This window comes from Capronia coronata (genome assembly GCF_000585585.1).
Source record: "Capronia coronata CBS 617.96 chromosome Unknown acBCG-supercont1.7, whole genome shotgun sequence".
Classification (NCBI taxonomy): domain Eukaryota; kingdom Fungi; phylum Ascomycota; class Eurotiomycetes; order Chaetothyriales; family Herpotrichiellaceae; genus Capronia; species Capronia coronata.
Window position 1 is genome coordinate 831,477 of NW_006912899.1, and position 26,644 is coordinate 858,120.

General features: G+C 51.4%; 10 protein-coding genes across 10 annotated transcripts; 7 read left to right on the forward strand and 3 right to left on the reverse strand.

Annotated features, from left to right (window-relative positions):
• Positions 1–1,932: 1,932 nt before the first annotated feature.
• Positions 1,933–3,200, forward strand: A1O1_07870 (uncharacterized protein; the record flags this gene model as incomplete). The annotated part of the gene is made up of 4 exons (XM_007728736.1): positions 1,933–2,387; positions 2,437–2,586; positions 2,638–2,662; positions 2,709–3,200. 4 exons carry the CDS (start codon positions 1,933–1,935, stop codon positions 3,198–3,200), a joined length of 1,122 nt encoding a protein of 373 aa, XP_007726926.1.
• Positions 3,201–3,780: 580 nt separating this feature from the next.
• Positions 3,781–4,838, forward strand: A1O1_07871 (uncharacterized protein; the record flags this gene model as incomplete). Its single annotated transcript, XM_007728737.1, has 3 exons — positions 3,781–3,942; positions 4,022–4,034; positions 4,108–4,838. 3 exons carry the CDS (start codon positions 3,781–3,783, stop codon positions 4,836–4,838), a joined length of 906 nt encoding a protein of 301 aa, XP_007726927.1.
• A 732-nt stretch (positions 4,839–5,570) lies between these two features.
• A1O1_07872 (uncharacterized protein) lies at positions 5,571–6,133 on the forward strand (the record flags this gene model as incomplete). The annotated part of the gene is made up of 2 exons (XM_007728738.1): positions 5,571–5,793; positions 5,844–6,133. 2 exons carry the CDS (start codon positions 5,571–5,573, stop codon positions 6,131–6,133), a joined length of 513 nt encoding a protein of 170 aa, XP_007726928.1.
• A 3,145-nt stretch (positions 6,134–9,278) lies between these two features.
• Positions 9,279–11,170, forward strand: A1O1_07873 (uncharacterized protein; the record flags this gene model as incomplete). The annotated part of the gene is made up of 7 exons (XM_007728739.1): positions 9,279–9,299; positions 9,360–9,519; positions 9,578–9,747; positions 9,814–10,239; positions 10,319–10,658; positions 10,712–10,771; positions 10,842–11,170. 7 exons carry the CDS (start codon positions 9,279–9,281, stop codon positions 11,168–11,170), a joined length of 1,506 nt encoding a protein of 501 aa, XP_007726929.1.
• A 553-nt stretch (positions 11,171–11,723) lies between these two features.
• Positions 11,724–12,726, reverse strand: A1O1_07874 (uncharacterized protein; the record flags this gene model as incomplete). The annotated part of the gene is made up of 3 exons (XM_007728740.1): positions 11,724–12,166; positions 12,217–12,410; positions 12,482–12,726. 3 exons carry the CDS (start codon positions 12,724–12,726, stop codon positions 11,724–11,726), a joined length of 882 nt encoding a protein of 293 aa, XP_007726930.1.
• An 800-nt stretch (positions 12,727–13,526) lies between these two features.
• On the forward strand, positions 13,527–14,223 carry A1O1_07875 (NADH dehydrogenase; the record flags this gene model as incomplete). The annotated part of the gene is made up of 3 exons (XM_007728741.1): positions 13,527–13,695; positions 13,863–13,919; positions 14,021–14,223. The coding sequence occupies 3 exons, from the start codon at positions 13,527–13,529 to the stop codon at positions 14,221–14,223; spliced, it is 429 nt and encodes a 142-aa protein (XP_007726931.1).
• Positions 14,224–14,891: 668 nt separating this feature from the next.
• On the reverse strand, positions 14,892–15,464 carry A1O1_07876 (S-(hydroxymethyl)glutathione synthase; the record flags this gene model as incomplete). The annotated part of the gene is made up of 1 exon (XM_007728742.1): positions 14,892–15,464. One exon carries the CDS (start codon positions 15,462–15,464, stop codon positions 14,892–14,894), a length of 573 nt encoding a protein of 190 aa, XP_007726932.1.
• Positions 15,465–17,566: 2,102 nt separating this feature from the next.
• A1O1_07877 (uncharacterized protein) lies at positions 17,567–19,003 on the forward strand (the record flags this gene model as incomplete). The annotated part of the gene is made up of 1 exon (XM_007728743.1): positions 17,567–19,003. The coding sequence occupies one exon, from the start codon at positions 17,567–17,569 to the stop codon at positions 19,001–19,003; it is 1,437 nt and encodes a 478-aa protein (XP_007726933.1).
• A 759-nt stretch (positions 19,004–19,762) lies between these two features.
• On the forward strand, positions 19,763–20,437 carry A1O1_07878 (uncharacterized protein; the record flags this gene model as incomplete). The annotated part of the gene is made up of 1 exon (XM_007728744.1): positions 19,763–20,437. One exon carries the CDS (start codon positions 19,763–19,765, stop codon positions 20,435–20,437), a length of 675 nt encoding a protein of 224 aa, XP_007726934.1.
• A 392-nt stretch (positions 20,438–20,829) lies between these two features.
• A1O1_07879 (chitin synthase) lies at positions 20,830–26,174 on the reverse strand (the record flags this gene model as incomplete). Its single annotated transcript, XM_007728745.1, has 2 exons — positions 20,830–22,219; positions 22,270–26,174. 2 exons carry the CDS (start codon positions 26,172–26,174, stop codon positions 20,830–20,832), a joined length of 5,295 nt encoding a protein of 1,764 aa, XP_007726935.1.
• Positions 26,175–26,644: the final 470 nt, after the last annotated feature.

Here is a 26,644-nt window from a genome sequence, read left to right on the forward strand (position 1 = left end):
TGACGGGAAGGTGTTTGTCGGTCTGGGGGATTGCCATCATTATTGCTAAGGGCCTGTCAGATCATATACCACAGAACATGCCTGACAGCCAACGGGTTTCTTTTTCCATGCTGCGCAATATCGAACATTCTTTTGTGCAGGTCAAGCAGTGCTGGTGATGTCAACTGAAGGACGATTCTCGGAGCTCCCCAGGGTTCGCACGGCCCGAACATCTCAGCATCGCACCAGTCATTGCATACGACACCGGGATCGGGGGATTTCCTAAGCAAAATCTGCAAAGGTTCAATAACGGGCCGTGCACAGACACTGTTCAACGCCAACGGATCCAATAATCTGGAAACGCTCGAGCCATCTCGAGCCATTCCCACGATTGCCGAAGATGACCTACCTCTCGCAATTCCGGCGCTGCTGAGAGGACAACGGTGCCCTGCTCGCAGGCTTCGAAGATAGCATTGAGGACGAACGGTTGGGACTCGATGGCTCAACCTCGGTCATTGATAGATTGCTCTGCAACACGCATGAGGCCGTGACACAACGACCAGTGGGCTCCCCATAGTAGTTCTGTGCTAGACTGTCAAGGCGTTATGCACAGGTCGGCCGTCAGAAATGACAAATAATAGGACTAGAGGCCAGCGAACAATCTCTTTTCGTCGGAGATTTCACAGTACAGACCACAGCCAAGAGGTCGAGATGGAAGATTTTGCTGGACTATAGATCGTGCCGTCTGTATCTGGAGCAGACATGCAGATCGGGCGAATCGCACTGATGCACGGCTGGAGCGGGTGAAGCTCAGCCTCACACACTTGGTGGACTTTCCCAGATGAGACGGTCGACATTGGACTTTGGTAGTAAAGATGTGGCGCAGCGGTCTTAGCCAGGCACGGCAGGGCATAGTTGTAGAGGGCCCGCTCCAAGTTCTGGGGTACTGTCCAGGGAGGTCTCCATCGAGGTCTGGACTCAGGTGCGCAGCTTGATGCTGAATCTGGCGGCCAAGATTGTGATCACACCATTTCGGTGAGGACTTTGAGCAGCGAGGGCGGTAGTCGGTGTGTAGAGCGTCGCTTGAGATCGAGCGCACTGCTCGAAAAGGGGCCCGCGCTCTTGTCGAAATGACGCCACCAGTTTTTCAATCCGCACCGTCGGACCTCTGCCAGAGCACTGCTTCATTTGGCAATCGAGCATACAGGATCAGTGCCAACTAGGCCGTCTCTTGCGCCGGGAAATTTCGGTAGATCCGCGCCACGTGGGCCTGAAGCTACCGGTGGCAGATGATGACAACACAAGAATCTGCAGTGCCTGACAGCCCGAACATAGCAACTTGTATAAAATCACCTGTTCAGGCTCAACCCCGTCTTTCTCGAGCTGCTTAAAGTCTGGGTGCAGAGACACCACTCCAGTGAGGGTGATTTTGAAGTATCCTATCCCGGGGGTACACTCGGCCAGAACGGCCAGTTAAGGTTGAACACATTCTGACGAACTTTGGTCTCGGAGCGCGAAGGAGCATGGCGACAACATTTTGTGTATGTTCAGGTGTGAAGGAGGGTTCTTCAGGGGGAGGTGGAACGGCGCTACCCCCCCTTTCGAGCCGGGGTAAGTACTCTGTAGGTATCTTAGGTACCTAAGGAAGGAGCACTTGGAAGTTTGTCTCCAGAGTGCACTGGCTCCTTCCCCGGGTTTTGCAAAAGACCACTCAATAGGTTCCATGCGCAATACACTGTTCACCGTCTGCGTCCCGAAGTCTCCTCTCAACAAAACAAATTTGAGTTTCATGCTACAGTTTCGTCTACTTTAGTCTTTAGAATCGTTCTTCTCTTGCACGAGACCCTTCACCACCTGTCATCTCGCTTTCAATCTTTTCGTTGTTGGAAAAGGATTGAGCAGATTGTGAACAAGCCCACCCAAGGACGACACCTGGATCTTGTCCTAATCATCATGAGCTCCAAAGGAGATTTCCCCGACGACGAAGACCCCCTCGAATCCTTGAGATATCAAACCTTGGACTGCCTTGATGGAATACATAGTGCAGGGTCTTTTGCAACATCTGACCACAATGTCGAGCACATTCACCCTGGTCTGGTCGTCAAAGGCATCGGTCCTATCCGATTTCCATTATCTCATGAGGATGCAAATGCTCTTATTCGAGCGAGTCGTCGAGCCCCTTTTGGCAAGGGAAGAGAAACGTTGGTTGATGAGACTGTGAGGAAGACTTGGGAGATCGACGGCAAAGAGTTGTCATTCGGAAATGCAGGCTGGGACAGCTGGCTTGATCGGGTTCTTGAAAATGTTTCCAAGGGCCTGGGCATCCCTGGCAGTGCTGGACGTGTGCGAGTCGAGCTTTACAAGCTACTGGTCTACGAGGAGGGTGCCTTTTTCAAAGCTCACAAAGAGTACGTCAAAGCGAAAGCTTCACATTCTGCAAAGTCACTGACAGTACAGTACGGAGAAGACGAAAAACATGTTTGGAACCCTGGTCGTTTGCTTGCCCTCGGAGCACGTTGGCGGCAGTGTTCGCTTGATCCATGGAACTGAAGAGAAAGTCCTCGAAACAGACAGGTGGTCTTCTTATGGCGTCTCTTATCTGGCTTGGTAACATAACACCTCGTTCAACATCTTCCAGTGCTAACTGGTTTTCTAAAGGTATAGTGATGTATCTCATGAGGTAGTGCCGCCGTTCCAATCGGGTATTGTATCACAACTCACGAGAACAGGTGTCGCCAGTTCAATCCGGATATCGATTCGTTTTGACTTACAACCTCATCAACACTACTCTTGAACGTTCTCCTTCCGCCGCTGTACTCGATGTTGAACAATCCAAAATCTGCCGGATTCTCGCCGAATGGGATTCGATGCAAGATAAACCACAGGGCATGTGTTACGTTCTTCAGCACAAATATACTGGTGCCAGCCTTCAACTGAGCGGTCTAAAGTGTGACGACTATTACCGCTGTTCTCAGCTTGACAGAGCTTGCCGGTCAAATGGTCGCTTCTGTGTTTTTCTATCCCGACTGGGGCTGACCGTGACCCGAATCAACGAAGAGGCATATGAAGAAGAGGACAAGGAAGAGCTATTTCTAAAGGACACCGTCACTCTAGAGGGCATCCAGCTTCGAGATTCTATGAGGATAGGGAAAGACTGCCTCGTACAAAGAAACTTGTATGAGGCTCGTGAGCACGATGAACAATGGGAGGGGAACACGTGAGCAATCAGTATGCCGACACTCACCAAGCTTACCATGATGTTGTACGCATTGCGCCATTTGCTCAAGTCGAAGCTGTGCTTACAATTCATGCAGGTCGCTATCATTGTTTCTCGGGACCATCTAACGGAGTTCCTCCTCGGAACTGGCCATAAGCTTCCTGAGTACTCGTGATTTCTCTGGAGACTGCTCTCTGGCCTCAATGACCAGAATGGCCATGAACGCCATTTCATTCGCCAAATGATTGCACAGACATGCCAAAAGCACATTAAAGGAGAATACACCGACAGTTACGACAAGGATGCTTTCATGGGCGCAACAGCAACAGCGTCACTATGTATCGAGGACCTTGAGACAGCCAAAGCAGCCCTTCACGCTGTGAAAGATAGCTTCGACACATCTACCTTCGAGAACCTCGGCAGACTGGGGTTCGAGAAAACGAGAGAATTGTAAACCTTGCCTGTGAATTATGCTGCGTCCTCTACTAAGTGACCATTTTAGCTCCACAGAAGTGTTTTCTCGGATTTCGAAACTGCACCTGGTCGAGCGTGGGCTCCGAGCATTCCGCTCTGGGAGATCCGCTATGGTTCGATCGGGTGGTCAGCAAGAATCAGAAGGCGATGTCCACAAATGGGCAGTGAATGTCCTTTGCAAGGCTTCAAATTCGATTGCCCAGGTCTTGCCCCAAGATGCAGGAGCTGTTGTCAGGATCATGGACACCTATGAGGACAAGACTCTGGAAAAGGTAAGTTTTTCACTGAACCAAGGGCTGACCCATCGGTCATTTCTGTCAATAGGGTGTTGGCTGAACATTGATCAACCAGCATCAACGCGTTCGTAGGTCGCTTTTCGGATGACCCGATCTTCGCAAACGCCCTCTTGGTGGAAACCCTCTGCTACTCCAAAACAGTCCAGAGCCCAAACTCGGTTGTGAAGGACCTTCTGCCACTGGTTCTGAATACGGCTATGTCCAATTTCCGATTGCAACAATTTTCGGCTCATTCTAAACAATTCTTCCATTTCCCGTTTGAACAACTATTCCGTGAGGACTATCCTTTTTCTTCCTGGCCAGATATCAGGCATGTTGAAGAAAGGGCCAAAAAGGACGCCACTGTTATCGTGTCTCTGTATCGCCAATTCGCGACAGATGATTTGGGGGACAAAGCGGGACAGCTCCTCGAAAAGATCGCTGATGACACCGCAAACATCGAGTCAGCCGATCTCGACTGCTTCATTATTCCAGTCCTGCGTGAAATGATCGATATCACCGAGCATCAACCATCTGAGGCTTCTCAATTCTATACCAAAATCATCTCCACCTATATTGAGAGGGTGGTACAGAAGGAGCCTCCGAAGCCGCTGAACTGGTGCCTGCCGGACGACTTCCAACGCTGCTATCGGCAAGATTGTGATTATTGCTCCCCCGTGCGCGAGTTTCTGGAGGATCCAGCCAAAGAGGACTATCGTTTCACCGTTCCTCAAGAACGATATTACGACTCCACTAGACACCTGCCGTTTGACTACACTATGAGCCAGGAGGGGAAGGGAGATGACCAAACAGTCACGGTCACCAAAACACTTGTGGGAACGAAAACACGAGCAATGGCGGAGCAGGGCGGACCGTGCCCAATCGGCTCTTAGGTCGCTGCCTGAAACACAACTACGCCAATGCCTTGGAAATGGCGAGTATCAAGACTTGATGGAACTACGAATCGTCAAAATGCCGACTGAAAATATGACTAAGGAGGCAGAAGCAGCCACTATCACACTTGGAGGGTCCGCCAGTCCCGCGACGAGGAAGAGGAAAAGGGGAGACTTTGATCACTAGCGACCTTACCCAGGTAGGTACCTTGCAGTGTGTCCGGAGCCTAGAAATAGACTCCATCACTTGATGACAATCTCTGATCATCTCCCGTGAACGTCCGCGCCTCTCATTGCGGCAAGGAAAAGCCGTTTGACTAGGCCGGTCTGTTTGGAGATACACACGACTTGCGCGAGGAAGATCGGCCGGACTATTAATCCCCTTGGAAGATATTCAACAAATTTATCTGCCGATATGGGTTCGAGTACGACAGCGTCTTTGACTGGACGCTTCGGGCACCTCAGAGGCTGGAGCCTGATGCCCAAGAGCCTGATGCCCAAGAGCCTGTATCGAATGAGAGGACGCCACAAAGCCATCAGGTCGCTACTACAGCACTGCATGACAAGGGCCAGTTTCGCCAAGGATGGGGGTATCAAGACCCGGTGCTCGAAACCTCTCCTACCATTCCATTCATCACTGTCTTCCCTTCATACATCGCATCCATAGCTCTCTTGACTTCTACAATACGAGAACAAACGAACCATCACTACAAACACCATAGTTCAGCAGTAATGGCATCACATGAAGCCAACGTCGCGACCTGCGAATCCATCATTCAATATGTCTTCATTGACAAACGCCTTTGTCTCGAAGCAATTCAAGCGTCTGGTCATGTGCTCCAATGGCAACACAACTTCACCCGCGTGAGCAAAAACGACAGGCTGGCTGTTCTCGGAGATGTTGTGACCAAAGCTCATCTGTGCGAAAAATGGTTTGCCACAGGTCGAAGCAAAGGTCGGCGTACTCTCCCTACTCGTGGTCGAATATGCCTAACCAGCGGCAAGGTCAATGGACGCAGGCAGAGCAGGCTTTGCTATCGAATGCTAAGCTGAGCACCGTTGGCTACGACCACGGCCTGCAGGACTGCGTCATTTTAAATGAGGGCACGCCATCTGTCTCTCCAAAAACCATGGCAACTACCGTGGAAGCTATTTTCGGTGCTGTCTTCCTCGACGGCGGATTTCGTGCACTCGGTGCAGTTCTTGTCACCTTGGGCCTGGCACATGCTTTCCTTGAACTGGTAATGTCAAATTTCACTCCCTGTTTCTTTGAAGGATACGACACTTCTGTCTAGGCTGATCGAGTTCTTAGACCAGACGTGACGGAATTCATGGTCACCTGCAAGGGTGCCTCTTTATTCGGTCGCGAACGGGCTCTCTCCTCATGTTCCATGCTGTTAGAGCTCGTTCGCGATGGAATTTCAAGGCAGCCTTGCGGGTGACCTTGAACCCCTTTACGCCATGGCCCCTTAAGGTGCTTCCGCATTATGTCCTCGGGTTCCGCGTATTATCGCCTGAAAACACTCGCAACATGGACAAATGCCGAAGCAATCTTATTGGAACCTTTTCCTACCTTTGCTACAGAATAGCTGATATCCTTTTGGCTCTAACATGTGACAGGAGCACGACTAGGTCCAACAAGCATGAGCTGAATGCTGGGTGATGACCTCGCCTACTTGGAGTGAAGGCAAGAAGGTGGCAGGATTTCGTGAAATATATGCCAAGTGGTTGCAGACATGGCTTCAAAGCTGGTTCATCCAGCTCCGATTGACCGTAGTGCGCTCATTCAAACTCAAAAGCGCCCTCCGCCATTTGCGCCCTTGTCATCTTGCGGTTGATAGGCAAAAGGACTCTCGTTTTCCTGCGAAACCCTTCTTTACTGAAATTGCGAATGAACAAAGATAACACATTCTGCTCATTAATCTAATAGTTATGACAACGGCAGGACTTGCATATTCCATCCAGTGTCCTGCGTTGGCCACGATCTTTACAAGTGAAGTCATTTCGGTGGTAATAGTATGTGGAGCTCGAATCTATTGTTCGGCGTTTATTGTGGCTACAGGTGTTTGTCAACTTGGTCCACTTGAGGCTTTGGCTTCTCTGCCCATTCCATCGTCGACCAAAACCACACCATCAGGAAATGAACGCTAAAGACCGAACTTGAGTCGCGACGGCCAGCCTTCGACCGCCGAGGCTCCTGGTCGAGCGAGTTCATATACTCATACTTACAACTAGGCCTCTCTCTTCCTGGATCCCTCGTCACTGGTGGCTGATTGAAAAAATGCCGGAGCATTGCTGCGCAGACTCTGTATCAACATCGCCCGTTTCAGCCCATTCCTGGTTTTCTTGGGAGGTTTTGACCGTCCTACTACACAGCCCATGCTGCTGGCTGACTGTGAGTATCGCTGGGAGAAGTCTATTAGAGTACAAAAACTTACCGACTTCTCAGTTTCTTTCGAACTTTCCACCTGTCCTCCTCGCGTCTATTGTCCCTCCTCTCCACGGCTTGAGGTATATGATCTTAGCTGTGACTGTGATCCGACTTGTGGACAGCATTCGTTCTCAGGGCTTCACCAAATATCACCTCCTCCGTGGTACTCTTTGCCTGAGTATCCTAGTGGTTCCTCGGGTTGTTGACTTGATGACGCTCGTGGATACCAGAAAGTCTCATCCTGCCACCTGCCACTGAAAATTGGCCATTCGACAGCGAAGAAGGCCAAAATGGGACTGTCACAGAAGATCAAGATGTTGACCAACCCCCTGCACAGCCGTTCAACCTGGGAAAGGATAGCAAGAACCGCGCAGTCCTGCCATCGGATGCAGCCATGTGGGCTCGTACCAAACGAGACTCTCAGCTCGCGCAGGCATTTGGGTACAACCTCAAGACGAGCCTATGCCTGCGAAGCTGCCAAGCAAGCACCCTTGACCTCAATTGAATTCTGGCGGTCTCATGAGGTGTGGAGTAGAGCCTCTGTCAACACATTCCGCTGTCTCATCGGCTGCACTCTGGGCGACTTCACCACAATGTTCTTTCTGCAGGCAAACTATTCGCATCTTGGAATGGGACCGATCATGCTCTTGTCAAGTAAGTGACCTAGTGCTCAGCACATGCGTCTCGAATCAATCGTTTTGGATTGTGCTAATAGCTGGATTTTATAGTGGCTGGGGGGATTGGTGCTTCAATCGCTCTAGAGACGACTTTCCTTCGTTATGGCCGAGATCGACTGCCATGGACAGCCGCTGCAAGGACTGCAATTGGTATGAGTCTCATCTCAATGCTGGCCATGGAATTGGTCGAAAATATGACTGACTATTGCCTGACCGGCGGGAATGTCGACTTTGGGAATGGAGTATTTTGGCTTGCTGCCGGTGCTTCTATCCTCTCTGGCTTCGCAGCCGTGCTCCCATACAACTACGTACGCCTGCGAAGACACAATAGAGGATGCCATTAGTTGATTTGTGCGACTCTATGCTCAGCTGCTAGCTATGTCATCGGAATTGTATCCTTCACTTTATCTCAATTTTGACTTCATCATGTTATTGGCGGTAACTGCTGTCACACCGATATACTATATCCTACAGTCTCTTGCGTTAGCACACGGGGAGCTCCCTTACAATGGTCTGAGCATTTCGCGTAGGCCAGACTCTAATTCTGGTGATTAACGTTCACCTGACGAGAAAATATCAAGGCCCACACATGAAGTAGGGGAACAATATTTCACGGACAATCTCGGCGATGAGAAATATATGCTCTGGCCCTTGACACTCGCTTACAGACCCATGGTCCGAGAAAACATTCGGCGATAACGACTGACCTTAGGCTCAAAACGCCAGAGTCAATAGGGTTTGTGGTGCTCACTGGGTCGACAGCGTTGACGCCCTACCTGGTTGGTCTTGTACACCCAGGTCTACAGTCTAGTCCTCCTTTCCACTCCACCTCTGAATTGGATATTGGGTTCAACCAGAAAGACTAGGCTGAGACAGCACCCCCTACCTTCGGAGAATCCGAACGCACGACCTCGCATAGCTGTAAAACACCGACTGATCAGAGAATGGCGAGGCAGAGATTTCTTCCGGGCATTCTTGGTTGCGAAACCGGAGCGACAGATGTCTTATATATTGAGATCAATAGGTACGCTTCCGATCTGATAACCTGTCCTAATCTAATCTATCTCAATCGTGGTTACTGATTTTGAAGCATTGAATCGAGCCCTAGCTTGTTTTGAATGCAATATGTCAGGCTGCAAGGATATACAAAGAACCAACTCATTGACCACTGTCAGTGTACCCCCTGCTGCCGAGACAGCTCCCTCTTTCGACGATGAGAAGCCGCCGGGTATCCGCAAGATCGATGCTATTGCCAGCCAGCTGAATCCCTGCACCAGAGCCGTACTATGCCTTGGTATTTTCATATTGACAACGGTCTATAGCCTGGACGTGATGACAAGGCCGTCATACCAGGTACAATAGACCCATCCATTCTCAAGCACATGCAACTCTCGATTGACTCTTGCGAACCAGGCCACTGCTACTGCAAGTTTCGACGAACATAGCCTCTTGGCCACCGTCAATGTTGTTCGCTCTGTCGTTGCTGCTGCAATTCAGCCTGGGCTGGCCAAGGTGGCTGACGAGTTTGGACGGCTCGAGCTGATTTATCTCTCAATCATCTTCTATGTGACAGGTTCGGGCAGGCCCATCGACCACTCTCCCGAGAGGCTTCAGTAACAGAGATACCATAGGTACCATAGTTCAGGCATGCTCCAAGAACGTGGCCACGTTCTGTGCCGGGGCCGTTCTCTACCAGATTGGATACACATCAATCTTCCTGATGATGACTATTCTGGTATCCGACATATCATCCCTGCGAGACCGGATGTTCTACTCGACCATACCAAACATGTCATACATAGTAAGAAAGTCGCAACCCCTGTTGCAGTCTTATGGCCAATGCTGATCAGAGCGGCTTCTGTCCTAGATTGTTGTCTGGGTAAGCGGCTACATAGTATCAGGCATCCTCGATACTTCGACCTGGAGATGGGGCTTGGGCATGTGGGCTATTATCTTTCCCGTCTGTTCAGTGCCGATCATCACCAACTTGACAATCCTGAGCCGTCGCGCCGACGCGGCCACACACCGCCGTGGCATCGGGGGTTCGAGCAAGGACACAAGCACAAGCATCAAAGACCGTGTCGTGACCCTGTTCTGGAAGCTGGATGTGGTGGGGATGTTCCTTCTTGCTGCGGTGCTCGCACTGATCCTCACACCTTTGACACTTGCTGGGGGAATCTCTTCCACTTGGAGGACAGCCCACAGCATCGCGCCGCTGGTTGTTGGGGTCATTTGCATCCCTGTTTGGCTCCTCTGGGAGTCCAGGACTTCATCTCCCATGTATCCCATCGAGGTAAATGATCCGATCCACCCGTCTCCCCAAAGGAGTCGGAGCTCCTCCACACACAAACAAACGCGTTGACGCCTGGTAGATTTTGAAGAATCGTGGAGTTTGGAGCGGCGTCGGTGTTGCCGTCAGTGTGAACATGTCGAACTATCTCCAAGCCGACTATCTCTACACAGTCCTTGTGGTCTCGTTCGGCCAGTCCGTCGCGGTGGCTACTCGCGTCACCACAGTTTTCACCTTTGTCATTGGCGTCTGTGTCATCATTGTCGGCCTGGTTGTGATCAAGACTTGCCGCCTGAAACCCTTCATCTTAGGTGGATCTGTGCTCTATCTCGTCGCCTTTGGGCTCTTGATCAAGTACCGTGGCGGAGCACAAAGCTCACAGATGATTGGAATGGTGGCTGCTCAAGTCTTGCTTGGAGTTTGTACGTTGCTCTATAAAAAGAAATCACTAGATGCAGTGCTTACTTCTCTACAGCCGGAGCAGGGACCTCTTACCCGGCCCAGACAGCAATGCAGGCCGCTGCCAAGCACGAAAGTGAGTGCGACTATCTCTTCATCCTCCTTTGAAGTGACTGATGCGATGATTAACCCGGTGACGCTCCTAGCACTCGCAACCATGACAGCACTCTACGCCACTTGCTTCTACATCGGCGGCGCCATCGGGCAATGCATATCTGGTGCCCTCTGGACACACGTCCTGCCGGGTGACCTAGTCACCAAGTTGGGCAATTCGACGGCGGCGTCGAGAGTCTATATGGATCCGTTTTCTTTCGTCGCTGAGTACGCCATGGGTACACCGGAGCGGGATGCTGTCGTGGACGCATACAGGCACATCCAACTCCTGCTGTGCATCACTGGGCTGTGTCTTGCAACTCTGGTCTGCGTATTCGGGTTGTTTGTTAGGAACCAGAAGCTATCTGGTTCCGAATACTAGAGAAATCCGGAAGATCATTACTGTGTCTGCATTATATGGGAGCTGTTACCACCGAGATCATATGTTCAAGGGGATGGATGCTGGGAGAAGTCCGCTCGTCGAAACAAAAGAAAAGATAGAAGTCTTCCGGGTATCAACCAGCAACATTCGAAGCTTGGAGAAAGACGGGAGAGTAAAGGTGTAGAAGCGTAAAAGGAGAAGGGTTCTACTCCGTTCAAATCGACAACGACTCGTTCGGACTTCAAGTTCTCGGAGACAATACAGATGTACGTAGTCCGAAATCGTCCCCTATATGCCTGACCCACCAATCACAACGGCTACGGCGTTAAGGGTGGGTCCATGAACCTAAAGAGTACAATGCACGAGTAGGGGCGATCGAGGGTTGACACGAGGGTGCTATGCCAAGGGGCCCGAGGAAGCAAGACGTTGTGCTTACAGAGAAGTTTGTAGGGATTTGCAGCGACCACTCGACCCCAAGCTTTTCAACTAAAACTAGATCATGGAACAGGATAGTAGGTTGTCAAGTATCTTATGTAGCTTACTTCGTCAAGTTCTAGTGCTTCTGGATCCGGAAGTCATATTCCACCTCCCATTTGACAGGGATGTCCAAGTTTGGTACGCCTCGTCCCTTCAAGGCCTTCTCGCTTGGGGGCCCGAACTGAATGATAAGGTCGTCTTGTACCGCATACACCGAATCGTGTTCGAGGTACTTGTCGTCACTTGGGAAGACTTGCGTAACAAGCCGGCGATGGCCCTTGCTCTCCACCATGAAATGTATGTGCGCTGCCCGAAACGGCGAGCGGTCCATGAGCTCCAGGATATCTCCTGCCGGCCCATCATATGGGATCGGGTAGGGAACCGGCTTGATGCAGTAAAAGCTAAAGTGGCCTTCCCAGTCAGATGTGAAGATACCGCGCATGTTTCCGTCAGGTTGGCTCGGATCCTGTTGGTCGTACAAGCCATTGGCCGCGCATTCCCATACGTTCAACTTGGCGCCTGTGGGCTGTGAGTCTGGGGCGCAATGCTCAAATGGGTCGGTCTCTTACCAGCTATGGGCTTTCCGGAATCCGCGTCGAGAACGCGTCCATGAAACCAACCAACATCACCTCCCAGATACTGCTGAATGATGCTGGCGCCATTCTCATAGAGGGGTGCGTCTGCTCGGTAAAAGGGGCCCAGGATGCAGGAATCGGTTGTCGAATCTTCTGCCAAAGTCTTGTGGGTGATTCGGTCCACAAGTCTGGAAAAATTATCAGTAGGTCAGACATATTCCAGACGCTCGGTACGGATGTCGGAATGAGAGACACTTACGCTTCCACGCCAAGGCAATCAGATACCAGCAACATCTCGTTACGTTTTGCGTCGCTCATCTGGCCCGCACGATTGAGCGCATCCAATCCCATGTAAAGCTCATCCGTCGTGAGATTGACTTCTCGACAGGCTGCATGGAGATGGCGAATCAACGCCGTCAAAATCTCTTTGGCTCGCGCTGGAGCACCGGGGCCAAAGGAGGCAAGAACCGATGCTGTGAAGGGCTCGTCCTTAGGGGTAGCCATCATGGAAGATCCGACTATCGAAGGGGGCTATCGAAGGCAATGAATTATAAATTCAGACTGAACGAAATCGGAAGCGTTGATGGTGGCAGGAGGTGGTCGAGAAATCTCAGAGGGGAAGTTTGATTGTTTATACTAGTATCCTCAAGGGTAATTCGGCTTGTTAATGGGGACCCCGGCATCTCCGGATGGTCACGAGTCCCCTAAGAGGCGGAGCCCCGTTCTAACCTCGGTGATATCGCCGACCACATCATGGCTATCTTTGGGAGGTAGACATGGAGCTCAAAGCTGTGAGGAGTGAAGATCGAGCTCAAACTGCCGGCTGGCTGAACTTCAGTCGTTTACTCCCTGAACACGGTCAATTCAAACACGTAGCATCTCGGCGATAAGACGTGGTCTAAGTTCAGCGTTTATTTGTGCCATTCAAGTTGCAATAATATCTAAGCTGCCCCCACAAGCGAGCCATAGGGCGGCAACAACCTCGTCCCAAAAGGGGTAAGTTTGGGGGAGCTTTCACTCATCTCCGGCTTGGCATGCTGGAGCTGGCGATTGAGCTTGACGGCATTAGCAAGACTGACCACGGCGCCCAGTGCTTTGCATTTCCTCGTCCCCTACGCTCCTCAACCTGTGTCGTCTTGCCGTTGCTCAGGGCGCAATCTGAGGTGGTCCTGAACTGTCCAATCGCAGGGGAGAAACATCTCTGCCGTTGGGAGCGACCTCACCTCTCCGAGTCCCGACACAATCACTTCCCTCGCATCCCGTTCATCAGATCCCTCCGAGTCGGTCCTACCGCATCCGCCACCATGCCTACTCCAGAGTCCGAAGCCTTCCTTGCCAGGAAGCCCAAGGTTGCTCCGACGTTCCAGGGTGTCGATTTTTCAGACAACCAAGCAGTCACTGACGCCCGCGATGCGATTGTACGAGAACAATGGGTCCAGCAGATGATGCAAAGATTAGTAGGCGAAGAGATGGGTACGTTTTATAAACTCTCAATTCTCCTTTCCAGCGGAGGTGTGCCACATGTGGCCTGATTGCTCGACGGTCCTGCAGCCGTTGGTGCAGGAGCGGAACAGAGTGGTGGTCGTTTACCGGGTTGACTGGGACATGGATTGAGGAGGTCGCTGACTTTGTTCTTATAGGCAAATGCTATCGACGTGAAGGAGTCAACCATCTGGAAAAGTGCGGGAAATACAGAGGTATGTACACCATACTCCCGAACTGTGACGCTGAAGAAGTATTCGGTGCGTGCATTTGTGAGCTGTGTTCAGTGGACTGATTTCATGGGTTGTCGATACAGATCGCTATTTACAACTGTTGAAAGGGAACAAGGAGAAGGGGTACAGAGGCCGACAGCAGAACTATGTTCCCGGCGTCGACGGCCCAGCAGGCGGTCCCGAAATTCTCACCGATTATCCGACCGCACAGCAAGCCAAAGGCTCAAAGGGCTCGGATTTCAGGCCAGGAAACACGACTGGCAACGGTGGTGATGTGTTATATTAAGATCCCAGGAATATGGGACACTGCATTTGTTAGGGGTTTGGGAGACGGGGTGTACATACCGGTTGGGTGATACCAACAAAATTGAAAAAGCAAAACACGCCATCACAATTGTCTTGTATTCGACATACCTTATGCAAGAGCTTTTCCCCAACTAAATCCTACTACACGTCATTCCTCACTCTACGCAGCGTGCTTGAGATATGGCAGCCAAAATACTGACATCGCAATGGAAGACCGTTGAGATCCTCAGATCGAGTTATGGTATCACACTTCCTCCTCCGCTCCAACTGGTCAGCTCCAATCGTTGCCATGCAGCGATGGCGCCTATCATGTACAGACGATCCTCGACATTTGGTTTTTTTGCGCTGCGGTAGCGAATAACAAACAGGGCAATCTGAATGAGACTATGTGATTACTGAACGAACAGGAACATGATCAGTCGTATGTAGAGGTGATGCTTATGCGATCAGAATCACACCCATGTATGTCACGAACTTTCCTAAAACTGAAGAGTGCTAATCCTCGACTTTTTGATTCCTGCTATACGAAGGGTTGTCGCAATGTTCGCTCTCAAGTATTTAAATTCCATTGACCCGAATCACCATGCAAACCGACCGCCCGTCCTGGGACCGACGTCGATACCTTTCCATGTTCCTCCGGCTGTTACCTCACAACTTCTCCTTGCCGGCCTTTTCGGCGGCATGAGTAGCGATAAGATCCATCAACGTCGGGCTCAGGACATCGTAAGGCTCCAAGCCAATGGACCTCAGCCTGTCGCGCACCTCTCCCATCTTGGAGGGAGGGAAGCCCTGCTCGATGAGCGAGGACACAAACGCCGCGAACTGCGGCTCCTGCCAGCCCTTGTCGTCGGACAATTCGACGTGCACGAAGTCGAGGCCCTTGAAGGCGTGGTCCTTCTCGATGCGCCCGTACATGTGGACTCCACATTCCTTGCACGCGTGTCGGAGGATCGTGGCGTCCTTGTTGACGATCTCAAGCTTGTCTCCGTTCGCAGTCACCGACTGGTTGGCGACGGGGACCACTCCGACGATAGAGAACAATGCGCCCTTGGGTTTGTAGCACTGGCTACAGCCGCAGGCGTGGTTGTGCGCCACGTTGCCCTTGATCGTGACTTCGACCGGGTTCTTGCTGCATTTGCAGTGCAACTTGCCGCCGGGAAAGTCGGGATTGCCTTTGGTCAGGCCATTGTCGATGAGAGGGTGGAGGGAGAAAGAAGACATGGTGAGTTTGTACTAGGTAGGTATGAATCGATGGTGTTTCAGTTGGTTGATTGGTTGGTGGACGTGGATCTATGAACGGCGGGCTTAGGGAACAGCTGGTGTCGTTCTTCTTCAGGTAGTAGGATGTGATGGTTGTTTGAGACTCGACCGCACTCGAGCTCGAGCGGACATCCTATTATACCTGATGATACGGCAGCAAAGACGACATCCGGACTCACTACAGCATCCACAAACAGACGCTTCTTCGCCACTCCGGCGTTGAGCTGCCAGTGTCTGTGAGGGGCTATTGCCGCGATGCGCACGTTCGCAATACCGCTCGGTCGCCCTGAAAGCACTGATCATTGAGGGGAAAAGGTTCAAGCTTGAACCTTCGAGATCCCTGGAATCCCGGCCATCCGCAATAATACGGAAGTGTTGTGAGAGCAATCCCACATTTGCGCTACCCATCGCCCGCATTACGTCGGTAGTTGCCTGGTACAAGTGGGATTGGATTGCTTGAACAGGACAAACATAGGTCCGATGATGGTGGAGCCGGACCGGATTCTTCCACCAAAGCCTCATGTCGCCGAGTACTACAGACCATCGGCTCCTCATCAGGATTCTATTTCCCTTGGATGCGAATGTGGGACAATCACGACATCCAGTCCTATATAACAAGAACCGGTAGATCATAACAGCGGCCCCTGAATATCTCCTTCGTCGGCCGTCTCCCAGTAGGCTAGTCGACCGCGAGGACGTACTCCAAGTGTCGCATCTCCCTACACTGCTTGGCAAACATAAATTCTGCGAGCGTGATTGAAGTGCTCATGAGATATTTGGCAGTGGGTTCCGCACTATATGAGAAATCCTGGCTGGCGAAGCCTGTCTGTTCCCAAACGTAGATACATATGTACATGTACCTACCTAGTGTCAAAGGTTAAGCCGCCGGGAAGAATGTTTAACCGACCAAGAGTAGACTGGCCGAGTCTTTAGATACGCATCAAGGCTCCAGCAAGCCTCTCCGGCAGTGGAGAGCGTCGCTCGGCGCTCTACCACCGAAATATGCGATCAGACGGTGTATGAACTGCGAAGGGTCTGACACGGTCGAACGTTGCGCAGCAATGTTCATCAAGGTGTCTCGAAGATACCTTATCCTCTAGCCAGGCCCTGGGATTGCTTCGTTACATGCAGATGCACACACGAGTACCTAATCTTGGTGCTTGACATGCCGCACCCAAATAAGACTGTTCGGCTCTCCCAATTTGTGAAGGCTCTCTTCGACGAGGCAGTGGAAACGAGAAATACGAACACACAATCGTGATAACGACCGACAGTCGAGCCACAAAATACTCCAAGTCAGCCCGGACGACAAAGACGAAAGAGGTCATTATAGTAGAAACCTCCTACGGCTTAACGACGGCACATTGACTGGGAATACCGAGTGCATCCAACACTGGTGTTTCGGCGAGTAGATGAATAGTACTGAAAGATCATGATTCCCGATACTTACGGCTCGCTCTGGTGTACAGCAATAGTCCAGTTAAGGTCTATCCGACTGTCGAACTGGGAAGTCTTCTTGGTGCAAAATAACGATGTCAGTCCATTTCACTACAGGCTGAATACTCCGCACAAGACCCCAGGGAGACAACCTATTCACGTGACTTACTCTAATTCATCTGTCAGACAAGACTATTAAATCAAGGTTGGGTGTGGAATTTTGGCATCCTACATAGTAGCATAATGCCGAGCATTTAGTCTGACAAGTATCTCCACCTTGTGCTCGGCAAGGGCTCGGCAGGGAGTCAATCGCTGCAGTGGCAGTGTTCACCTCATGGCCTGATGCGCCATCAAAGGACAGTGCGGGCAGGGCAACATTCTGTCAACACAGCCTCCCTAGGAAAGATGCGTATGCGAATGCATTCTTCCTCACGTTGGATCAACAGAAAAAGAGGATTGCGATATCGTGCCAGCCGAAAGGGAGTCCGCCACACATGATGCAGTAATGGTACCGCGACAGCATCAACAACATCCTCCCCCTCGTTTAACCCAGCCCCTATCGTGGCCCAGTGGTCGTTAGGACCTTGGACAGCCAAATCATTGTCCTCTCCGGCAAATTATTGACCATGCCGTTTCCCTTTGTGCTGTCAACCACCTCTCAAGTCTCCTTTCAGAGCAGTTTCACCTCGTCCACCCACCCTTCCCTTCCTACCGCGGCTACATCACGCCGTGCAGTCCTTCGGGCGGCACTGAAGAGCCACAAACGGCTGTCGCCATCCGACCAAGCCACCAATCTACTTGCACTATCCACCACGATCAATGATTATCAGCGGTTCCTATTGACTCTGGATCTTGCATTATGTGGCAAGTCGATCGCCGGAGAAGAAGTCGACATCATATTAGCAAAAGAACCGGAGATCGAATGGCGACCTACTCTGGGTGCGAGTGGCATTCCAGGCCGCGAGAACGACAGAGTCAAGGGCAAAGGGCTCGACTATGAGCTTTTCTTCGTTCTTCATACCCTTGCCTTAGTCCAGAACTTGCTGGCCAGACAATCATTACTGGGCTTCTACGCTTCATCCAGCCCGACAACCGAACAGCGAACGGCGCTGATCCAAAATGCGACTAAGAGTCTCAAGGTGGCCCATTCTCTTCATTCCTATGTAGTCTACAGGGCAAACTCTTCAACCGACGGGCCGCTTAGTTTCCCGCCGAGCGCTGTCGACGTATCCACGGCAGTGCAGTCAGCTCTACAGCATCTGACACACGCCGAATTCAATCTATTATGTGTCTTGAAAGACGACCCATATCCCGCCCTACTGGTGCAGTCGCGTAACAAGGACGATAGGGAATGGATGATTCGCGCACCCTCGATCCCCAAGGTCCGCGCGCAAGTGCTGACCCGGCTGTGTATCGGAGCAGCAGAACATGCTTCCGTTGCCGCAGTGTCGTTGAAATCTGACAGCTACAAGGTGTCGAAAGATCTGTTGGACTACTGCGAGGGAATCAGACGAGCCTCTCGGGCGAAGGCTTGCCGGTTTCAAGCCCTCGATGAGGATATGACTGGGTCGACGGGAAGGGCGATTGCATGGCTTCGGGCGGCGCGAAACGAATTGGGCTTCGAAGTCGGCAAGGATGGCCACAAGTCGCTCGGGCTGGGGAAATTGAAAGCTTCCTGGACCGAAAGAAGAGAAGACAAGAGGATCGAGAAGGGGAGCGCGGACTGGGGACTGGACGGCGGCAGGCTTGAGGAGTCACGCATAGTCGACTATCTCGACCAGAAGATGACCAAGGAGAACGACACAATCAATGTCCAGCTGATACCAGAATGGAAGCCGTTACTGGCCGCACTGCCGAGCGGGATGAACATGCCGATCGAGGAGAAGTGGAAGCCAACAGTTCTGGAGGAGGAGGAACTTGCTGCCATGAGAGCACCACCTGAAAATAATGACATGGCGGACGCCTGGAGCTCTGACGATGAAGACGGGAATCCGAACCAGCCTGTGGGCGCCTTTCCAGGAACACACCACGATTATGGCGCAGCTGCAACAACGTATTACTGATTGAGTCATCTGGCCATGATTCCCGGGGACTCTCCGAAGCTGCTTGGTCGTCAAGGGAAGATTTTACAAGGCAACGGTACCCGGCCGAAGCACTGGCAGGTCAATCAATTGGAACCATCCACCAAAACTGATATCTGAGCATGACTCGGATCATGACATCACGTGCTGTGACTGACTCGCGGACACTGGGCGTCGCACAGTCAACAACCCCTATCCATGTTTCAACATCGTTTCAAGTCAGCGTGTTCTCAAAGGCCACCGCCAACCATCTACAGTTGCCATCCCGTTCAACACCTGCACCTTCTAGCGTCATGTGCGATGGTCACAGAGCTCGGATGGGGCCGAGCCACTGTGGCCTGCCCATGGGCCGAAGATGCGCGAAAGATGAGGCCGGCACCGCGGCGCGTCTCGACGGAGAGTCTCGCGCTCCGCAAGTTGTGGTTGGGTATGAGCACTTGTGAACATATTTCATGGCTGCGTCAGTACCACAAGCTGGATTCACGCGACAACCGCCTGTCCACCCATGGCTCTTGACGCTCGTACGATGACGGTTAGGTGAAGGGGTGACGGACGATGTTGTTGCCTCATGTCTATATCTTGCACCGATATAAGGCGAGTCAACTACGTGTTCAACCTTCCTTGTTGTCTTCATTTCCTTCTATTTATCTCGCTCAAGGTTTTCTTTTACATATTCGGTGCTCAACCTTTGCGAGACGAGACGACAACCAAAACAATCAGGTGGGGTTTTCCAACATCACCATGATATCCTTATACCTGGTCAGTGCAGCCATATCTCTAATGGCAACCTTTGCGCATGGCTTGCCTTTTGGACCAATACTGCCCAAGATCACGATCCGAGAGGAGTCCATACCATACTTCCCCCGACCGACAGGTCCCAGCGTTGGAATTCGACGAGATACATCCTCAGCCACGACCGGCATGGAACAAATCTTCACAACAGGTGCTGGAACGCACGGGAAACGAGAGCGAACACAAAGACTAGATGTCGGTGCGTCCATCAGGAGTGACGAGCACGCTTTTCGCAATGCAAGATTCATTCCCTACCGTCCCGCCGACACCCTACGTGTGCACAATCTAGCGTCTCCAACGACATCGACATCGGAGGAAGATCCATCAATAATATACCTATCCACAGGAATCATCAGCAGCAGCAGCAGCCCACTGCCGACGGGGATTCGGACTCTCCCTCCCACCACGGCGATCTCGATAGCTGGTGCACCAGCGCCACTTCCAGCGGCTGCCTCCACGACACCGGCTGCTGCGTCGATTTCGGTTTCGAGTACCAGCACCAGCACCAGCACTGGCTGTCCGTTCGCATCTACCGGTGCAAGTCAATCAGAGCAACCATTGCCGGTGATAGTCACCGTCATTCCCGCTGCGTCGAGCACGAACACAGTCACAAGCACGCAATAATCGAACCATCTACTTCCCTGCGCAGACCGCCAGGTCCAACATGAGGTGTGAATACAGAGACTTAGGATTCCGTGGACAGCGGAATGCGATTGAATGACAGGAATCTGAACATGGGTTGTCCGACTTTGGTAAAGAATGTGGCTTCAAATGTTTTGCATTAGAACCCATTCCGGCTCATCCAGATAGACACGTCTATATCATCGGAGACGATAACATATTGTTGACTCATTATATACAGCGCACATCGTCCAGATGCAGATTGATTCATGCCTCATCCATGTCCCACGCTTTGAGTTTTGGTTCATCCATGCCCGTTTTGATGCGACTCCAAAACCCGTGAATTAATCATGGGATGCTCCCGCTCAGTAAATTTAAATTGCACCAAAAATATCCTACATGTTTGCCAATTCGCCATCAATGGCCTTATCCAGAAACTGCCTCCTCTCGCCGGCAGGTATTTCGCACTGTAATCTTTGTTCAACAAGTGCTCGCACCTGCTTCTTGGTGACCGTATCCAAGTCAATTTCGCTCAGCACCGCGCGAATGGCATCAACGATCTCATGGTCGCTCGGCCCTGCAGAAGGCACGGTGCGGAAATCCATGATCGTTGACGCTGGCCTGCTGGTGGCCATACCCAGCAAACTTGGCCTGCTTGCCGAATGTTGCATCCCACTGAAGCCGCTTTGGTATGGACTCCGAATGTGGTCCTGATACGGACCCGGTGATGGGGAGATAAGACGACCTTGACTTCCAAGGCTCATCATGCTCATGTTTCGCCCATGCATGCTCACAGGATGGTCGCGAAATTGAGTCAAACCAGTCAATGTGCTGGCGCGATTGTTCATGCCAAAGGGTGCGGGCGAGCGCGGTGGTGCCATATATGGATGTTGTTGCCTGGCAAATCCGGTCAAAATGGTACTCGATGGTTTGATTGATGAGTAAGTGGAGTGCATATCGTCCATTTCCATCATTGCCGGATCATCGGTATAGTTGACTTCAAAGCCCTTCTCATGATAAGACCCAGTATCCCCACGAAGTCCTGGAAGATTGTTTGCTGCGGCATAATCATCCCATCTCTGAAGAGGGATCGACCTAGGATCAAAGCCTTCGTCTTGAATTGCAACAACCTTCTTGTCACCTTTCTCCCCAATGACAATTCTGGTGTTGCCCCAAGAGAAGTTGTCTTGGTTCCAGAAAGAGTAGATTGGTAGGACAAAACTGTAGATGGGATATGCGATGATGTAGATGATCATCCAGCCAACGTGCTGCCATTGCCTCTTGATGATGAAAATGATAGCCTGCAACCCATAGACAGCTGCGATCATGACAATCGATATCAAGGGGAACTGCCCAGTATGAGAGGCCACTCGATAGATCAGGTAAACTAGATAGCAACAAGTCGCCGGCAGGATGATAGTTCCGAACAGATCGATAAAGACGACGAATCTCATAGAAAAGCAACAGAACCCACACAAGTCTTTCAGCAATACAAGTTCGGCAAGATTGTGTATAGTAGAATTAATCCATCGCCGCCTCTGTGAAAGCAGTACTGACCATGTTTCGGGTGCGGCGGTGAGAGCGCAGGCGTCAGGAATAAACTTGTAAGACATGGCCGGGAAGTGCTTCGTCATCAAGGTCGTGAGATATCGATCTTCACCAAGAGACAGAAGATTCTTCTTGTGAAGTGTGTCGACGTCGCAATCGGCGTATTCTCGAATCACCTTGTCGGAGATGATCAACGGTCGACCCTTGTCAGCCGTGCGTAAGCGATACATGCAGAAACTGTAGAAATTAGCAAAAGACCTCAAAAGGTTGTCAAATGTAATACACACCAGCCGGGTAAGCATGTGACACTGCCAAATAATGACTCAAAGGCTTTGGCGAGATGATGCGAGATGTAGTACTCATATACTTGAATCATAGTCCACCAACTGCGCTCCTCGTTTTCCAAGCTCGTTTCACCACAGATACCGGCAATCTTTGCATCGTTTGCACATGCAGCAACCAGCCGGTTCAGGGAGTCTTCTTTAACATTGGTATCTGCATCGACCATAAAGAGGTACTCGTATAGCTCTGGATCGACCCCAATGATGTTGTTGATTTGATGGAACATTTCCAGCTCCAAAGGCGACATCGGAGATCTGTGATGAACGCGGTTAAGGAACTGCATCAGCAAGATCTGTGAGTCTCGCTTGCCACGATTTCCAGGCTTCGATTTAGACTGCTCGGATTCCTTTCCAACTTTGACGATGACGATATAAGGGACGACATTGCCTTCGTACTCATATAACCCAGAATAAACTTTGCCATAATTGAGCTGTTCACTGCCGTTGCCGACCGACCGGAAAGGAAGGGCTGGTGGGTCAATTTTTGGATCGACGCCGAGGACATCCAGGACAATCTTGGGTGTAGGCCTGTCGTTGCCACCACCAACGATCATGCCATCGCAAATGACACAAATGAGCTTTCTCTTGTTGTCATATTGCAAGGCCGTAAGGGAATCGAGCGATTTCCTTAGATGGTCTTCACCTTCGGTATAGGCAGGTACTTGGCAGATCACAAATTTGTCCTGTGGTGCAGGTCGGCGCTTGGATCCCAGCTGCAAGGCAGACAAGAACTTGGTCAAGATGACCGCACAAAGGAGGCAGGTAAAGGCCAGAAGGATATAGTTGTTGACCTGACACTTTGCCGAATCGCGGAAGTCAACCTTGCCGACATAAAAAGCATTTGTCATGCAGTTGAGACTGTTCCCGAATGCTGCGCTGGTACCCCATTTATCCGTGATGTCAAGGCCGGGATTATTAGTTATCAAATCCGTGACCTCGTCGGGAAAGAACTTGTAGGTATCGTAGTTGTTCATCAGCTTCAACGTGTAGAAATAGTCGGTGAGGTCGTAGATTTTGTGGTGGATGATAACCCACATACGTTGATCGTCCTCCGCTTGCCGCTTGATTTTACTCTTCGTGACTACCAGATCTCCCTTGTAGTATTCTTCGATTTTGGGCTGGAATCTGTCGTTGTACCAATTCCAACTGTACAATGCCGACTTCTGGTTGGTCTGGAGACGGGGCCCAGAAGTATGGACAGCATTCGGATACTGAATGGCATCTGTGTCATTGTGCTGCAAGAACACGCTCTCATCGACATTGAGCCCAGGGCAAGCGCGGCTTAGCGGCGGCGGAAAGTATGCATCCAGGTTCTGGCCCGCGAAAGGTAGCATGTTCTCAGCGGTGGTCTCGATGCTGGTGTCACTGTGCTGCAGGCGATAAAATTTGGTGATGTCGTAGACTTTCCCATGGATGCTGACATACACATCGTTCGTCCCCGTGTGATAGCCGACTTCTTTGGCGTTCCAGGCTTTGTCGAAATTGGGGCACAGCAACCTTCCGAACTCGATGATGTAGAAGAGAATAATAGCGTTGAGCAAGAAAATGAGGAACACGAGTACCACTTTCTCCCGCCAGGCCATGCGTACATCTGGCCTTTTCATACGACCAATGTATCTTAGAAGCACGGAGGGAATAAACCAAGTCAAGGCCCAGACGACCGAGACCCATACTTGACGTGCACGGGATGTAGGTTTAGATTCGACATTTCTTGGATCGCCGAATTCAGGATCGAGCTCACCGGTATATCGCCCGAGATCAGAGTCATAGTAAACGTTGTCTTTGTGACTGTCGCCTTTTGGACCCAAGCCATAGTCACCACCGATAGACTGGACTGTTTTTGCCATCGTAGGCGCCACTGACCTGGCACGTTCCGGACCTGCTTGTGCCAATAGATTTTCTCGACTGTCGTGGAGGCTCATGTTCTCACCCAAGGGAGGAAAGAAGCTGCTGGCATTGTTGGGTGCATTGGCAGAATAGCTAGACGCAAATGGATTCAGCGGCTGGCCGAAGGTTGCATCGTCTGAAAAGCCGCTGGCGGCAGGCAGCATGTCAAGCATCGACTCGGCTTCCCACCATGCAGATTCACGCATCCAGACACGCTCGTGACCGACCACAACCTCGCCATTCGTCCACCCACGCTCAAGCAGAAAGCTTTCAACTCCATCTTTGCCGTCTTTACACCCAAGCCTGGAATATCTTGTCACAAACTCCTCAACGTCAAAATCTGCGGTGAAGTCAAGGTGCCTGTTCCGATAATTGGCCCACTCAGGTAATCTCCATGCTCGTAGCTGCCGAGAGACTGTCCCAGCAGACCATGCGGAAGTGGGAGAAGCTAGGGTAGCAAGAGCGCTCGGGGTATCGTCCGTGGGGTGTATTGAGAGTTGATACCATGCCCTGCTGCTAACAAGAGTCGCGCTGAGGTCGAAACGCCCCTTTTTGCCAAAATTCAAGCCTTCCCCGTCGACGGGGTAAAGCAGTGTATGCAGGAAACCACCGGGTTCCGCTTCAAGCCCGATCTTCTCCAGGATTGCCTCTCGCCTCTCATGCTCATGCTCTCTTTCTCGACTGAGGGGGCCACCTTTGATGTTGAGATCTGCATCGGCCTCCGCCACGGCGGCTTGCATTTCCTTAATGACGGAATGCCCGGCTGGAACAACCTCAATACCGTCATCCTTCATTTCAGCATTGATCCCGAAAGTGTCGTCGAAAACATTGCGCAGGGTAACAGCCTTTCCGAGCGTCTCGCCAGGGATCTCGATGATGGTGAGGCTGACTTCATCACCACTTTGAGTGCTGGAGTCAGGGGTTAGGGCGCCTGTGCGCAATTCTGTTGCAATTGCTTCATTGGCTTTTGAGATCACCCAGTCCACGAGGGCTTCATACATCCCAGCAATCAGGACTTCCCGGTCGTCAGTGGTGCATTTATTCAATAACACCTCAGGCTCCAGACCGATCAGTGCTCCGACATCCTCACAGACGTCTTCAAGGACATCAGAATCGACGAGAAACCCAACGGTCTCGCCTAATTTGAGCAACCCGGCTAGTGAGGAAAGTAGTCCTCGAAAAGTGGCGCCTTTGATGCCAATGGACTTGAGAGCTGAGCGGAAGTCTTCTGCTGCGGCCACGTCGTCTGCAGCAGGAAGATAGCTCGGGGGCTCATATGTGCCGGATCTGTTCAAGAGTGCGTATTTCGACGGAGGTTGCAAACTGAGAAATTCGCGCTCAGCAGGGGTCGATGCCGACGTCAAAAGATAGTAGAAAACGTCGAACGCCCGGTAGCCATGTTCGGAGGGAATTTTTGAGAGCCCCTTCTCCACATCAATGCCCGATTCTGACAGGGCGAGAGAGAGGCCAGTGACGGTTCCAGAGAGAGTGACGGTATACTTGGCGCTGAATGAAGAATGAAGAAATGTGGTAGGGTTGATAGGTGTAACGCAGGAAAGAAATGGTCGCAATGCCGACAGCGCAGTGTAGACGATCGGGGGAGTCGGTAAAGGGATGACTTGCAGGAAGGCCTGGAATACCGAGGGTGTGGACGGATGCAGAGATGCAAGTATCACGCAGGCATCCTCTGCTCTTCTTCTTGCATGCTCCCACGCTCTTGAGGCAATGTCCGCATCTACCGTGCCACCGACTCGGCCTTGCGCATCAGGGTTGACGGCGGTCAGCCATGTATTGGTTGCGATGCTCGTACTCGCGTCGAGTTGGTATGTCTGCCCCGAGGCATAGACTGTGTGGAGGGCGTTGAGAAGAGTAGTGGTGGAAACCTGTGTAGGTTGCTGGGCGGCTGAGCGGACAGCACCAAGTTGCGACGAATTGGTCGAGTAGGTAGAGTATCGATGGGCCATGTTGAGGACTCGCTGGGCCCGTGTCGAGCAAGAGAGTCGACAGGGCCTTCAAGAGATGGATACAGTGATAGAGGTCAAGCCTGATATTTCCCTCCCTCCTAAAGAACACTCCTTAATATTGAATTCACGCCGTCCCTCACAGTTGTGCAAAATGACCAGGAGGATTCGAAAAAGATGGAGCCAATTTCAAGGAAAGGGCAGCACGGCGTCGTGCCGGCTAGGTCGTAGTAGGTAGCGGCCGCCAATGATCCGGAAGAGAAAAACACCAAACAAGCAATGATGAATGAGCAAACAGGCTGGCTCCGAATAGGACAAAATCGATTCACAAAGCGAAGGTGGTCGTTAGGTAAAGCGAAGGCGTGTAGATTGAGAATGGCGAGAATCAAGGAGGCTCCCGCAAAGTGCAGGCATTGAGGATGTTACCGAGTATCGCCATTGAATTGGTCATAAGTTTGAACCAGTGCCCCTGT